At 33.1% G+C, this 15,992-nt stretch overlaps 1 protein-coding gene across 1 annotated transcript in view; it reads left to right on the top strand.

Moving 5' to 3' along the window:
- MFSD2B (major facilitator superfamily domain containing 2B) overlaps window positions 1-15,992 on the top strand; it is a 799,283-nt gene that overhangs the window by 58,933 nt on the left and 724,358 nt on the right. The window contains exon 2 of the mRNA XM_044062754.1: window positions 15,135-15,260. Within this exon, the coding sequence (XP_043918689.1) occupies window positions 15,135-15,260 (126 nt within the window). The remainder of the gene's footprint in view (window positions 1-15,134; window positions 15,261-15,992) is intronic.

Genomic DNA, 15,992 nt, shown 5'->3' with positions numbered 1-15,992 from the left:
ATATATATATATATATATACACACACACACAATAAATACATTATTTACTATTGCTTATATCTTACATTATAACATCATATAACTTCATATATTTCCAATATTTCAATTTCTCACACTCTTTTTTCCACAACCAAAAACATATCTTTTTCAAAAATGTCGCTAATACCCATTTCCCATTATATTTTTTCTCATTCATTCTTTCATTCCATATGACCCACAAAATATAAAACACTTTTTTATCAATTTCTTCCACTTTCTTTGTTCTTTTATTACCATAATATACATATTCTATCATGTTCATGTTTATGTCTTTTACAATTTTAGAATCACTCAATACATTAATTTCATATATTTTCAAAATTGTCTCACTCTCATACAATTTAAGAAAACATCTTCTGTCATCTCACTGTCTATCCACAATTGTTACATACTCTTTTCTGAATTCTTTTATAGGGCATATTTACTTTAACATGCAATTTACCTATCACCAACCTCCACATAAAATCTTTACATAGATACATTTTTTTATCTCCAGTTAAGCCTTATTTGTATTGCATTTTTTCCATTATCTATGCTTTTCCATGGATAAATATAAAAACATTCCCTCATTACATTTTCATAGCATTAATTTCTGTTTTTTCCACACTCCCTGTTTTCAATTTCCATAATAATATTTTATTCTGATATTTTTTAATCTCATTATTAACACTATCCTTCCATCTTTTCCCATATCTTAAACTTCCCAAAACATCTTTATATTTAATTTTCATTATATCATCTACTATGTTCCTGTTTTCTGTTTTCAGTCCCTTCAACACTTTATACAGATTCAATGAAGCTGCATGTACAATTGGATTTATTAGTGCTAATCCTCCTTCTTCTTCCTGCACATACACAATTCATCTCCTTACAGGGTTTAATCTTGATCCCCATATCAATGAAAATATAATCAATAACAATTCTTTTTCATATTTAGACGGGATTGTATATACACTTGCCAAATAGGCAATCTTACCTAACATCTTATATGATAATCTATTTGATCTCCAAGATACGCATATTTCTCTTAGCTTTTATATCAGTTTCTCCTACTGTAGTTCCCTTTTCGTATTAACCCCAAATGTTATTCCTAGAATGTCTACTTCTTCATCATTAAAGTGAATACCTTTTAACTCTCCCAATAATCCATTTCATTTACTTTTATCCTTGTTGATGCTTAGACCAATCCTAATTCCTTATTTCATCCATTTCTTGCTTTTAGTAATTAATACTATATTGTCTGCATAAGTAAGAATAACTGGGACATAAATTCCATCTATTATCCAAAACCTTGCTATTTTCAGTTCTCTATTCCTTGCATTTGCAATCACATTCACAGCTAACACAAATAATACGCTGCTTGCTGGACAATCTTGTCTTATCCCACACTCTAATCTTATTTTTTTTTTACTTAACCATCCAATTAATATCATATTATTAATATTATTCTCATATATTAATCTTATAGCTTTTATTATTTTGTTAGTTACATTATTTCTTAATATACTGCATAATTCCTCATATTGTATTCTGTCAAATGTTTTATTTACATCTCCAACCAATACTTTCGTTTCCACTTTTTTATTTATAATATTGTACATGATCTCTTTTTAACATCCATAATAAATCCTGACTTCTTTCCCTTTTTTTCCAAAAATCATAGGTTCCATCAGTCTATCCACACCTTTTCCTAATCTTTTCCCTATTGTTCTCATAAATATTTTATAATCTGTATTGTTTAATACTATTGGTCTCCAGTTCCTAAAGTCTTCTTCCTTCCCCTTCTTCTGTGTACATTTTAGGGTGCCCTTACACTTCTCTTTTTCATTTATCCCTTTTTCTAACCATTCATTCAAACCTTCTATAAAATATACTTTTTGCCAATTTTTCATATTATAGTACATATGATTCTCAATTCCATCTAATCCTGTAGGCTTCTCCATATCTAAGTCTTTTAAAATTTCATCAAGCTGTCCTATATTTATATTTTTTCCATAATCTCATTCTCTTCTTTACTTAACTTATTTACCTCCCATATGTGCCTCTGTTTTATTTCTGTCTTCTTACATGTAATTTTTTATATACTGCTCTATTACCTCAAATATTTATTTTTGTGTATTCACCTTTTTTCCTTCATTGGTTTCCAATTTTCTAATTATCCTTTCATTTTCTCTCACCATTTTACTCAAATACAGACCTACATCTTCTTTTTCCCTTGTAAAAATACCTTTGCTTATATAACATTTTCTTAATCTTCTCTTGATTCATTTCATAGATTTCCTTCTCCTTTCCATAAAAGTTTTTATTTTTATTATTTCTCTGAAAACTGTTTGACTTAACAACCTACATTTTCCTTTACTTCTTCTGTTTTCATAGTTTGACATTCTAGAAAACACCCTTTTTACTTCCCTTTAAAACTTAACCACCAATTACAGTTGGCCTTAAACATAGGCCAACTAGGCAGCTGCCTAGGGTGTCAATCTACCAGGGGCACTTTTCCAGTATTTGTTTATTTTTGTAGTAAAGAAATGGTTTCTTTAAAATGTGTTGAATGAATACAGGAAAAACTGAACAGTAAGACAAACTATGAGAAAAATGCAGAAAAAAGTAATCTGGATGGTGTAGGTAGACTAGGACAGGGGCACTGGGTGCTGGTGGGGGCACTGTGGAGGCTTTTTGCCTAGGGCACCATTTGACCAAAGGCTGGCCCTGCTATCAATAAGTCCAATTTTTATAACATAATCTCATTTCTACATGATATTCACATAACTGAAACATTTATTTTCTCTCTTTTTTATTTATATCTTTTTCATTCAATCTTTTAATACCTTTACCTAGCCTTATGTATTCTTCCTTTTCTTTTACTTCTATCAATACAGCCAAATGGTGTGAAAAACCTGTTACCTTTGTTCCTCTTTTTATAATTTACAAAGTATCAGATATTATAAAATAATCAATTTCTGTTTTAATCTCATTTCTTTTATACATCCAGTGCATATTATCCCACATATATAAAACTTTCCACTTTTCATTGTTTCATAAACTGTTTTAACATCATTCCCTTTTATCTTTCTTTTCCTCAAATAACAATTAAAATCTTCTACCAATATTACTTCCATATTTACTCCCACATAATTTATGATTTTTCTGAACATTTCCTCTCTTTCTTTTTTAGAAACATATGCATATATTGCAATAATTCTGTATATAGCCTTTTTATGTCTTATATCTAACACTGTTATTCTGCCTAGCTGAACTAAAGTATAATTTAAGACTTTAATTGCTTCATTACATAATACACCAATCCCCAAACATGTATCTTTCCTCATGTTCCATACAATTTTCCCAACCCATAGGTTTTCCATCTGATTCCTTTCATCCTCCGTTAAGATTCTTCTATCCTCTAGGATAATTACATGCATGTCAAGTAGCTTACACCATTCCAATACAAATAACCTTCTTTTAGCATTTTATACTATTAATGTTTATTAATAAGATTCTCATGTTATTTCAGATATATTATATTTTTATCTTACCCCTTAGCTTTCTTTTTATTTTCTTTCATAATCACACTCTTATATATTTTTTCTATCTTTCACTCTTCTCCCTATTGAATTTCTTTTAGCTCTTACTATTTTCCAGTTACTATCTTCATCTTCATTTGTTTCCAGTACTAATTCCTCACCTTCATTATTCTCATTTTCTTTATAGTTCATGTCTTTATTTTCTTCTCGTATGATATTTTGTTTTTCATGTTCATGCTTATCATTTTCTGCTACACCATGTACATGTTCCTGTGTCTGCTCTTTTTGCTCAACATGTAGTTGTTCATCACAATTATTATGTCCCATTTTCCCACATCAATTCACATTTCTTTGCTTCATGTCCCACTTTTCCACAAACAGATTATCTTCTCTTATCACAACTGCTAATTAAATGGTCACTCTTTCCACAAAAAAAAACAAGTTTTTGGTTGGCCATTATATCTTACCTAACCTCTGTTTCCTTCAGTTATTATACTTGTAATATGTACAATGTTATCTTATTCCATCTTAAAATGTCCAACAATCCCACTTCCAGTCCACAAGCCTCAATCATCATACATTTTGTAGTGTACATAATTTCTTTGCATACAGTTTTTAAACTGTCTTTCAATGCTTCCTTATCCACCTCTATTCAAAATTGTACAATAACTCTCTTTTTAGTCTCTCTTTTAAAAGTCTGTACCACGTAAGAATCCATGGACTTTCTTTTTTTCAAACCTGTCTAAGAAATTTTCCATATATTGCCCAGTCTCAAATATAATCTCTCTATCAAGGTGAATAAAGGCTCTTTCCTCATTAGGTGAAATTCCCAAGTCTGGAATAACTGTGTCTCATATCTTTTGAGTTTTTTTTCCTTTATTACTGTGGAAATGTACAAACTTCTTCATGAATTTTCTTCCTCCCTCTCCCTCTCTTGTTGTTTCTATCCTTCTTACAGCATTGTTGAATACGATTTTTTACCTTGTGTATTTTTTTTACTTCCTCCTCCTGGATTCTATTCATAATGTTGCCCCAAGATGTCGCCACTTCACTTTTTAGTTCACTCTGCATAATCATCTCCTTAATAAAGGTTCATAGGTGAGTGCTAAGCTAACTGCCCTGAAGAACCATTTTAAGAATAGACAATAACCTGAGGTCTGAATCAAACCCTGTACCTTGTGTCTATGAGGTAAATGCCTCAACTGTTATGCTAAACCCACCTTAAGATAATCATCCTGCAACCCTCCTGACTCAAGGGTTGTAACAACACAGTCTTGTGTTGACTTAAAAAGGTTACACTGAAATAGATCCTCCAAGTCTTCTACACATCCTTCCAACTTCTTTGATAGCTCTTTAAAAGGCTGGACTGCCTTTTTGAATACTTCCAACCCTCCTTTTTCTCTTCCAAGTGCCTCCTTAACTTCTGACTCTTTGTCCAACATGAACGATGCCTCCTCTGACCAACTAAAAGCACTCAATTCAGCAACATCGCCTTCTTAGAACTCCATGCTTACTCTCAGCTTCCTGTTTCTCTGGGCTGCCTTTGCACCCGGAAAGGAAGACAGGAAGTGCGGCTGTAAATGGTGTCCCTGTACAAGAAAGAGTAGTGTTTTTTTATTGCTATATGCATCACATATTATTTACAGATTCACATATTTACATTATTTACATCTATTTACAAATCACCATACATTATAAACTTCAATCTAAGCATTCTCCCACTCTTTTATCCACAACCAAAGCATTATTTTTTCCAAAATCTTTGTCAAAGTCCATTTTCCATTGTATTTAATTTAATTTAGTCTCTCGTTCCATATAGTCCATGAAGCATAATATATTACTCGGTCCATTTTCTTCACCTCTTCCTGTTAACGTTCACCATAATAACCACATTTTATTATGTCCATATTTATTTGTTCAAATTTTAACAAACTTTTCACCCTATAATCTTTACATATTTCTTTCCACAAATTATGAACTCTTTCACATTTCAAAAACACATGCTCAGTAGTCCCAAACTCTCCACGTTTATTACATATTCTATCTTGCTTTTTTTTTTCTTTTTTTTTTTTTTGTATGGCATATTTGCCTTAACCTGCAATTTTCTAATAGACAATCTCCATAAAAAATCATTACATTCTTTAATCTTTTTATAGTTATTATATCTCATCATTATGGCTTTTTTCTTATCTAGTTCGAAAGCTTTCCCTGGATCAATAAAATAAAATGCTTTCATAGTACCATTCCTTTCTATTTTTCTCACATATATTCCTTTTTATTTTCCATAAGATAATTTTGCTTTGGTAGTCTTTCATTTATTCATTCACAAAGCTTTTACTTCATTTTTTAACTTCTATTCCTTCCCACAATTCTTTGTATTTATAATATAGTATCATTTCTATCAAGTTTTTATTTTCTTTCATAATACCTTTTAATATCTTATATAAAATTAAAGATGCTGCATGTACTATTGGGCTTATTGAACCCAAACCTCCTTGCTCTTCTTTCATATACAGAATCCCTCTTTTGACTGGATTCAGTCTAGAGCCCCATATAAAAGAGAATGTAATCATCATTAATTCCTTTTCATACTTAATAGGAATCATATAGATGTTAGCAACATAAGCAATTTTTCCTATTACCATGGTGTTCAACATGTGTGCTTTTTTTTCTATATGAAAATCTATATGATTTCCAAAAATTAGTAATATCCTTTAGTTATTTGAGTACATTAACCCATTGTTGTTGTCTGTATTTATTTCTTCCAAATGTTATTCCTAATTTATCTATAAATTTTGCATTGAACTCAACATCTCCTATCATACCTTCAAAACAAAATCCTTTACTTTTCTCCTTTATACTTAAACCATTTTTTTACATTTTATACTTAATTTTTCATTTACTTTTTCCATCCATACTTTATTTTTAACAATTAATACATCATCCACATAATTATACATCATTGGCAATTGTATGTCCTTCATTTTGTATCAACCACTACTTGACATTTTATTAATTTCCTTCATTATTACATTCATAACTAATAAGAAAATTACACTACTAGCTGGGCAACCCTGCTTTATTCCACATTCTATTTTTATTTCTTCCTCAATCCAGCAATTTACATTTAGTTTCACAAAGTTCCTTTCATAAACAGATTTTATTACCTGTAATATTTTTTGCTTACATTATATGCCTGCAAAATTCCCCATAATGATTTATATTGAATATTATCATAAGCTTTACTTATATCCTCTATCATAACCTTTGCTTCTACATTTTCATTTATGACATCATCAGTTGTTTCTCTTATTATCCATAATGACTCTTGACTTCCTTTTCCTTTTCTTCCAAATACATTTTGGTCATATATTTTATCCATTCTTTGTTTTTCTGTAACCTTTTTGTTATTATTATAAGAAGTTTATAATCTGTACTTTCAAATGTTGTAGGTCTCCAATTTTTTATCTTTTCTTTATTTCCTTTTTTAAATATAAATTTTATAACTCCTGTACATATCTCTTTCTCTTTAATTCCAGTTTCTAACCATTCATTCATAATTTCTATAAAAATGTTTTTGCCACTCTTTCATTTCTTTATACATACCATATTCAATTCCATCAAGTCCTGTTGCAGAATTCATGTTAATATCTTTTAGAATTTCATTCAATTCTTTCATTGTTATTTATTTATTTATTTGTTCTAAATACTCATTATCTTCCTTATTTAATTTTTCACCTTTATAAATTTGTTCTAGGTTTTCTTCTCTCTTAAATAATTCTAATACATATTATTTAATTATTTTATATATTCCTCCTTGCTGTCTTATTTGCTTACCTTTTTAGTTTTTAATTATATTATTATTTTTACTTCTTTCATTATTTTACTCAAATATAGTGCTACTTATTTCTTTCCTTGTAAACAATAGTTTTGCTTATATAACAATTTGTTAAATTTAATTTGATTCATTTTATATATTTCTCTTTCTTTTTCATAAAAGGAATTTTTCTTCTCTAATAAGTCTCTAAATGTTTCTTGACATAATATCTTATCTCTCTCTTTTTCTTTTTTCTTTATACATTCTACAATACTTTTTGATATTTTCTTTTAAAATTAAGCCACCAAACAGTCCAATTCTCATAAAACTCCCTCATAGTCGTATGATTTTTTCCATAATTCTACAAGTTCTTTTTTCTCTTCTAAATCTGATTCATTTTCATTAATTCTCTTTATTTCTTTTCCTATTCATATATATTCTTCATTTTCCTGTACTTTAACCCATATTGCCACATGATATGAAAATCCAGCATACTTAATTCCTTTTTTATAACTTTTAAACTCTCAGATATTAAAAATAATCAATTTCTGTCCTAATTTCATTCCTTTTATATGTCTAATGGTTATTCTCCCATACACTTAACTTTCCACTTCTCATAAGTTCTTTAGTCATTTTAACATCACAATTGTTCTTATTTTTTCTTAAATTACAATTAAAATCACCTACCACTATAATGTCCATATTTACACAAACATATTCAAGAATATTTTTAAACATCATTTCTCACTCTTTTTTTTGTTGCATATGCATATAAAGCTATAATTCTATACACATATTTTTCCATCTCACATTTATTACCATAGTTCATCCTGGTTCCACAATGGTTACATCTATTTTAATGCTTTCTTGACATAATATACATATGCCCGAGCATGATTCCTTTCCCATGTTCCAAACTACCACACTATTCCAAAGTTTTTTTCAGTTTGTGTTCTTCCTCTGTTAATAATCTGATATCTTCTAAAACAATATGTACATCAACTGCAACACACCATTGTAATATACCTATTCTTCTTTTAAAATTTTTTATACTGTTCACATTTAAAGCTAATATTTTCAGCCTTTAAGAACAATTAGTATAATAAAATGCTTATCCCTTACCTTTCTTTTGAATTTTCATTTCCTTTCTTTAACTCTTTTCCCTATTGAATTCTTTTTACTTTTTACTGTGCACCATTCAGCTTCTTTCTCACTTGCCTCCTCTGTTTCTTTTTCCTTGTTGCTTTCTTTAACTTCACGTATAACCTCTTTAACAGTTACATCTTTTTGTACATTTTGTTGTAAAGCACACTCTACTACCTCTTTATCCTATATAACTTCATTTTCATTTTCTTGCACATTCATTTCACATTCTAGCCATGAATGACAAGTATTGCCACATTTTTTGCACTTTAAATCACATTTTATGCATTATGCCCTGTTTTACCACATAAATAACATCTTTTTTATCACATTCATTGATTAAATGATCATTTTTTCCACAAAAATAGCAAGTTTTTGGTTGACCTCTATTTTTCACAAAACCCCTATTACCATGAACATCAATAATACTAGGTACATGCATAACATTATCATTTTCCATTTTCAGTATTACTCCACATTCCCATTCCCCAGTCCATAGTCCTCTTTCATCATATATTTTTGTAGTGTCCATTACTTATTTACATATAGTTAACAAATGTTCTTTCAGTTTTTTTTTTGCTTCAACTTCAGCTCTAAACCGGATCATTATTCTTTTTTTGTTTGTCTGTAAAAAGCTTGCATGACAAATTCTGACCATAGATAAATATTTTTCTTTTGTTCATATGCACCCAAAAAGTTTCCATGGCCTGCCCAGTCTCAAATATCAAGTTACAGAAAGTCTCTTTATTAATTGAAATTAATGCTCTTACCTCTTTTGCTTTGACACCCAGAGGTGCTATGACATAATCCAAAACCTTATACCTGTCCAAACTTTCTTATTTTTTTACATCTCACATATATTGTATACTTCTTTTGTGTTTGTTTTATTTCTTTTTTGCTCCTTCTCCCACAGTTTGTGCATATGTTTTTGTCTCTTGAATTTTTTTCTGGCACAGCCTCTTCTTCTCCTTTTTCTTCTTGTATTTTCTCCATGATGTCACTCTGTGAAGATATGTGAAGGCTGCCAGCCTAGCCAGATAGAATTTTGTAGATAATTCTGTCATTTGTAAATATTAATATAAGCCACAGGCTTGTTCTCTTAAATGGAAGAAAATGGTGTTAAATTTGAACTTCAAAAATGTAACCACATTGCACTCTGCTGGAGGAAAGCTGATAAGTCAAGCATTGTATAATTGTTTGATCTCAAAACTCGGAGCCAAGATATCTGAATGAAGGAATTCTTGCTATTATTTTGAGACCAGAGTTAATTGCTAGAATTTGCATGTATAATGTCTTTTATTGCTATAGCTTCCAGACTAGGTGCAAGATCAAAAGGGCTGATAAACTCTGAGTTTTTGTTAGCCTGGGAACCAGAGAAAAAATTATGTAATCTGAAATGAGTCAGTGGTAGGTACTGTGTTATCAATTTAAGGACAGAGAGAGAGAGAGAGAGAGAGAGAGAGAATCAGAGCATTTTATATTTGTCTTCAGAACATCCAACATCACCAGCACTGCTTTGCTCTATATGAAAGTTTATTTTAGAACTGTGTTTGCTCTTAGATATAGCTAGGAAATAGGAAGATTAGACTAGTTGTTATTCTGTATTGATGTCAGAGCTATTCTACTGTATTATTTTAAGCATTTTCCTTTGATCTCTGAACTCTTGACTAGCACTGTGTAGTAAGACGTATTGCCTTGTGTTCTTATTATTCATTATTAAATATGTTTAAACCTTTCAACTGTGGCTGTTTTATGTAGAGATAAGTTAAGCTCTAGAGTACAATGCATGTATATAGTGATACTGTCCAAACCACTCCAATAGCTTTAGCCCTGGGTTACACTTACTATTTGGATAATAATATTGCACAGTAATAAGTGGACACCCTTTAGTAAGGGCCTTATTATTAGCTGATATTAGCAGTTGGTGGGAGTGATTTCTACCTTATAGCCTGGCAGAGAAGGGGGCATAGCTGGAGAACCTGTGCCAGCCTTTCCCAGGAGTGTCTGTGTGTTTGTATATAACTCATATCTCAAAGTGTGTGTGCATCAGCTACTTGGGCAGGGACATGAAGCACTGGTTGAACAGAGAGGGTGCTGGAGGTTTTAGCTTAACCACTAGGCTGAGATCTGCACCCTATAGCTGTGCCAGTGGAGACTCTTATTGGAGATCTGGAAAGAAAGGGAGAAACCAGCCCTAGACTGACTGTGATCTCTGTGTGCTCTTAAGGGAAATTGTACTTTACTGTGTGTGTATTTGTTATCCTTCCCAATGTGGACACCCCTCATTGGTGTTAGTGGTGAGGACTGAGGCTCCTCGATTGCTGGGCCAGTGCATGGGTGTCACACACTCTATGAAATTGCTGCTCTACTTTCTGGTTCACTTTGGTTTGTCATTTATTCCAAATAATCATCCTGCAACCCTCCCAGTTGGAGGGTTGTAATTATACATTTCTCAGAGGTAACTGTCTCTTGTTCAAACAATCTCCTCTGAAAGTTTTCCTCTGAATCCATCTCTGTTACAGCTACAATCTCCTTTTCTTCCAGTATCACTGTTTTTTTCTGCACCCACAGCATCAGAAAAAAACTTCTGGTAGCTATTCTACCATTTCAACTACATTTTCATCAACCTTAATTTCATTTTCAGCCAAAGCTGAATCATATTTTCTCCCTGTTCCTCCTGGCTGCCTCCATGCCTGAACAGGAAAAAGGAAGTCAGGATGTAACACACAAATCCTTCCTCCAATTACTAAGAGTAGGGGAAGTTCCCCAGTGCCCTGGCCAAATTTACACTAGTAGTATAAATACCAAATTGGTTCTTCCCTGTAAAGAGGCCACTAACCTAGTTGAACTAAACCTCTCAACAAAATGCAAATAAATAAAAAAACAAATAAACAGATACATATGTAGATAAACAAATAAAAGTATTCTGGACCCCCCACTTCATCCCCTGATTTCTTTATCTGAAATTGTTTAGGAAGCAGACTTGAGAGAACTATGTTATAGAGATAATATGAAAGCTTTTAAAGGGGGTAGGGTGGTCTTTATGGATTATATAAATTATTCTTGCAAAATGCATGACATTTTGTTAGACACTTCAGTTAGGAAGGTATATGATCTTTTATTGGAAGACCATATTTAAAATAGGTTATATGAATTTGTGACAGTTAAGGACTCCATTATTCTATCCATATTTGGGATACGTAAGCTTCATAAGGATGACAATGATCACCCTTTATGACCCACTGTGGCTCTTTGTGGTTCTAAGTTAGAACCTTTGTGCATATTTGTTGACAGAAAGTTAAAGTCTATTTAAAGAAAGATAAGCATATTTTAAAGGATTTATGGGATTTTTTGAAAATTTTGGGTAAGGCTCCTTTCTTTTGAAAAGTTTATTTTGTTACTATTGATATTCAAAATATGTTTACCTGAATTCCACATAGTGGAGGTTTAGACTGTTTTCACCATGTCCTGCTTGACAGCAAGGATATTTCAAATGGAGATTTCTTTCTTTCTTATTGAAGATTTTATGTAGGTGTTATTATTGAACTTGCTTTTCTTTTTGAAGGGGAATACTATTGACAAAATAAGGTGAGCTGTGATGGGCACCTCAGCAGCTCCCATTTATACAAATTTGGTTTTGGTTCCTTGGGAACATCACTTTGTTTTAAATTCTACATATTGGAACCATATTAAATATATTTCAGGTTTTAAGATGATTTGTTTTGGACTGGGTTGGTGGTCTCCACTTAAACCACAAATATGCAAATAGTGCAGGACCAGAAATTATCAGAAGCAGGATGAGGGGGCATTCTGAAGATACAGTGGACCACGGTAACTTAAGAAAGCAGCTCACACCCGGGTAAAAGATTTGAAGATGAGCATGGTGGAAGGGAGATAACACAGCGACTCTCAGTAAAAGCAGTGGGAGTGTAAACAACTGAAGTGGAATGTAGGAATGCTTGGGAGGCTGAAAGGAATATAACAGGAAAGCAAAAGATCTGCAGAATGCAGCTGAAGAGGGTCGGAAACCAAAATGCATGTGAATACTGTGTGGCAGTCAAAGGAAGTATCAGAAAAATGCTAAACATCCCAGTGAACTGTAAAATGAAATGTAATTAATGCTAGAAAAGCAATTATGTGACAATTGTGCTAAGGACTTGTTATATATCATTATCTAACCTGGACAGAGGAGAAGCCAGTGAAGAAAAATAGGTAAAGTGGCATCACTGCATGTGAGGATGATCAAACATACTTCAAAAATAAAATGTCCTTACATGATTCTAAAAATGCTGAAACCTTACAGATATAGGCACCAGATCACCATCTTAACTTACACAATAGATGTCTCTTCTGCCTAGGAAAGAAGCCTAAAATGCAAGCCTGTAACAAGTGCCAGGGTTTGAGTAAATACACATTCACACCCGGCACAACTGGAAAGAAAAAAGGTAGGCTTTTCATGATGATAGCAGGGTAGTTGTAGTAGCGGAAAATTAGTGCAGGGATCAGCAGGAGAGTCCCATACATGATACAAGACAGAAGTTAGATGAGAAAGAAGGTAACAGTTCCGAAAGCCAGGAAGGGGTCTAAGCATTATCCTGCTTCAAACTCCACTACATTACTGATCTTCATACTTTAGCAAGCTGCTCTCCCAAAACCAGAGGAAGATTAAGTTCATATCTGTTGTTGATTGGCAAACATGAGAATGTCAGAGGAAGTATATCTTTGAGAATCACTTTTCGGAGGGAACTTAGGGTTCTAGCACACTTTTCCAGTGCTTGATCACACAGGTGTTCACTTAGTAGCTTGGGCACCTGTTGGTGCTGGTGTAAGGAGGGAAAGGAAAATGAGGCTTTAAATGTCACCATTCTAAGCAGATGGGTGGCATGGTGATGGGAGGCAAATCATCTCTCATAGCCTTGGTAGAGACCAAGACTCAGAATGGTCACCAAGCTGAATGTGCAGGATGGCTTGGGATGCATATCTGTCCCATGGCCCAGGACAAGTATTCATTGCTCACCTAGTCTACAAGTAGTGAAACCAAGACACATAGAGATAGGATCTAACCAGTCAACTAAGCCTGCCTTTTCCAGCAGAAATGGAAGCTATCAAGTTCATTCTCCTGCTGTGGGAGAACCATCATTACAGGTGAAGAGACCCTAGTGACTTCAGCCCAGGAGGGTTAATTGCCAGGGAAAAGCTACACAGTGCCTGTACATATCGTGCACCAATGGGAGTATCAGTACATATTGTACCTACATGTAAAAATGTTGCAAAAAAAAAAAAAAAAAGAAAGAAAAGAAAAATATAAAACTGTTATTCTCTTTACAAGTCACCAGAGTTGTGACAAAACATGCTCTGTTTTATTTCAAGTCACAGAGTGTCCCATGATCAGTCATGGTCAACTGCATGCCCTTTCATCCAGCAGGAGCAACAATCTATAGGCATTTTCAGTATCTATTTTTCTCTTGGAAAATCCAGTCAATTGGGGCATAATGGTTTCTACAAACTCCAAGCAGTCAAATCTTTCGTCACCTTCTAATCAATTTTAAGTTTACCCAGCTTGTTTTTTTTCTTCCAGGATAACCGGATTCTGTTCAGTACAAACTATTTCACTGCATATTTCCAGAAATATATTTTGCATATCCACCACTTCTTGCTGGAATTACATCATGGCAGCCTATTGCTCTTTGAGGAATGTATTTTTGTCATTGCCAGATGTCTCAAACTGCTTAGCGTAATGAATCAAAAATTCAAGTTTTCATCTGTTGCTTGACTGCTTCCAAGGCACATGTATTATATGCTTTCTGTAACCTTCTTACTGCTTGCTGGTTGCTATCTTCACTGGGTCGAGGCTCAGCATAGATGAGGTGCCCTCACTCTCTATATGCTCCTCAACAAACATCGCCACTTCCCATTTCTCCAAATCACTGGGCATCATTACAAAAACAATGAACTGCCCTAGCTTTAGTGTCAAAACTGCATCAAAAACATACTTTAAATGCTAAAGACACAGTTTCATTGTTCTACTTTCCAGAGCAATTAAAGGGAGCAACCAGGCTCTTGAAGCACTGTGAGACTTTCCTGTAGTTTTACATTCTATACCCCATGTTAGCAGTACTGGAAGCCTTGGGCCACTGGAACCCTGGTAACTACAACCATTAACACCATCATGTAGAATGTCTAGAAGCATGCATACTCTGAACACAGGGGCTAGGCCTTTTAATATGCTTAAAGACTTCTCTCAAACAGGAGATCATTTGAGATTAAAGTTTGATGGAGGTAAAAAAAATAAGCAGAGTGAAATACAGCAAATGTTTTTTTTTATGTTTTTTTTTTGGTTGATCATAGAGCCTCCCACCCTTCCTTGATCAGTGGATAAACAGGGGGCAGCTATCAGGATAAATCATCTGAAAGTTTTCAGGGGACAGTACTGAAACCCATTGTCATAGCACTCATATTCGCTTTTGTAAGCACTTCTGCCACTCTGCTTTGTTATTTATATGAAATAAAATGTGCATTTTGTTTTCTCAATAAAATGGTTTATAGGTACATGAAGATGAGTATATAATAACATGTTGTGTATGTCTAATTATATTTATGTAATATTTTAGAATGAGGAAGACAGTCAACTTTCCAGATGCAGCAAACTATCCTATGGAATTGGAGCTGTCCCAAACCAAGTATCAGGGAGTGCCAGTGCTTTTTATCTACAGATTTATTTACTGGATGTAGCACAAGTGAGTACCTTTTCCTTAATTATGTCTGAAACAGTATGAGTTGTTTAGCTATATCCTAGCCAAGCTACTTTCGACAGTTACCTTACTTTGTAGTTTGCCTGGCCTAGGTAATTGCTCACCACACTTGTAGACATGTTGCCCTGATTCGCGTATTTTATGTTTTACCCAGGACTGTTAGCTAATGTAGAACTGTTCCATCATTTAACACACTTTTATATGTCATTAGTTACGCTACCAAAGCTAATTAATATGTATTTTGCTACTACATTACCTAAATACATGTCAAAGAGACCTCAGAAATTTTATATATACATGTATGTGTACATATATGTGTGTGTGTGTGTGTGTGTGTGTGTGTGTGTGTGTGTGTGTGTGTGTGTGTGTGTGTGTGTGTGTGTGTGTGCATATGTATGTATATATATATATATATATATATATATATATATATATATATATATATATATACATAGGATTACTATCATAATGCTAATGTTTCCTCGAGTTATTACTTATGCGAAATAAAATGTTGTAAAATTACAACATTGAACAGTCACATTTATGACACATTCAAAATGCCGACAATTTGATGTCGACATTTCCACAACTTATCGTGACAGTCTGCACATGTTTTGCAGGGGGAGGCAAGCCCGCTGCACCCCCTCATGTGGGGGACTGCACCCCCATACCCCCCTGCTAATTATATATTACAACTCCGAGATCGCACTACAGTGA

The sequence above is a fragment of the Protopterus annectens genome, chromosome 2.part1 (assembly GCF_019279795.1).
Source record: "Protopterus annectens isolate FY-2018-M chromosome 2.part1, PAN1.0, whole genome shotgun sequence".
Lineage (NCBI taxonomy): Eukaryota > Metazoa > Chordata > Ceratodontiformes > Protopteridae > Protopterus > Protopterus annectens.
Note: the sequence above shows the minus strand (reverse complement) of the source record. Positions and strands in the feature narration are given on the sequence as shown.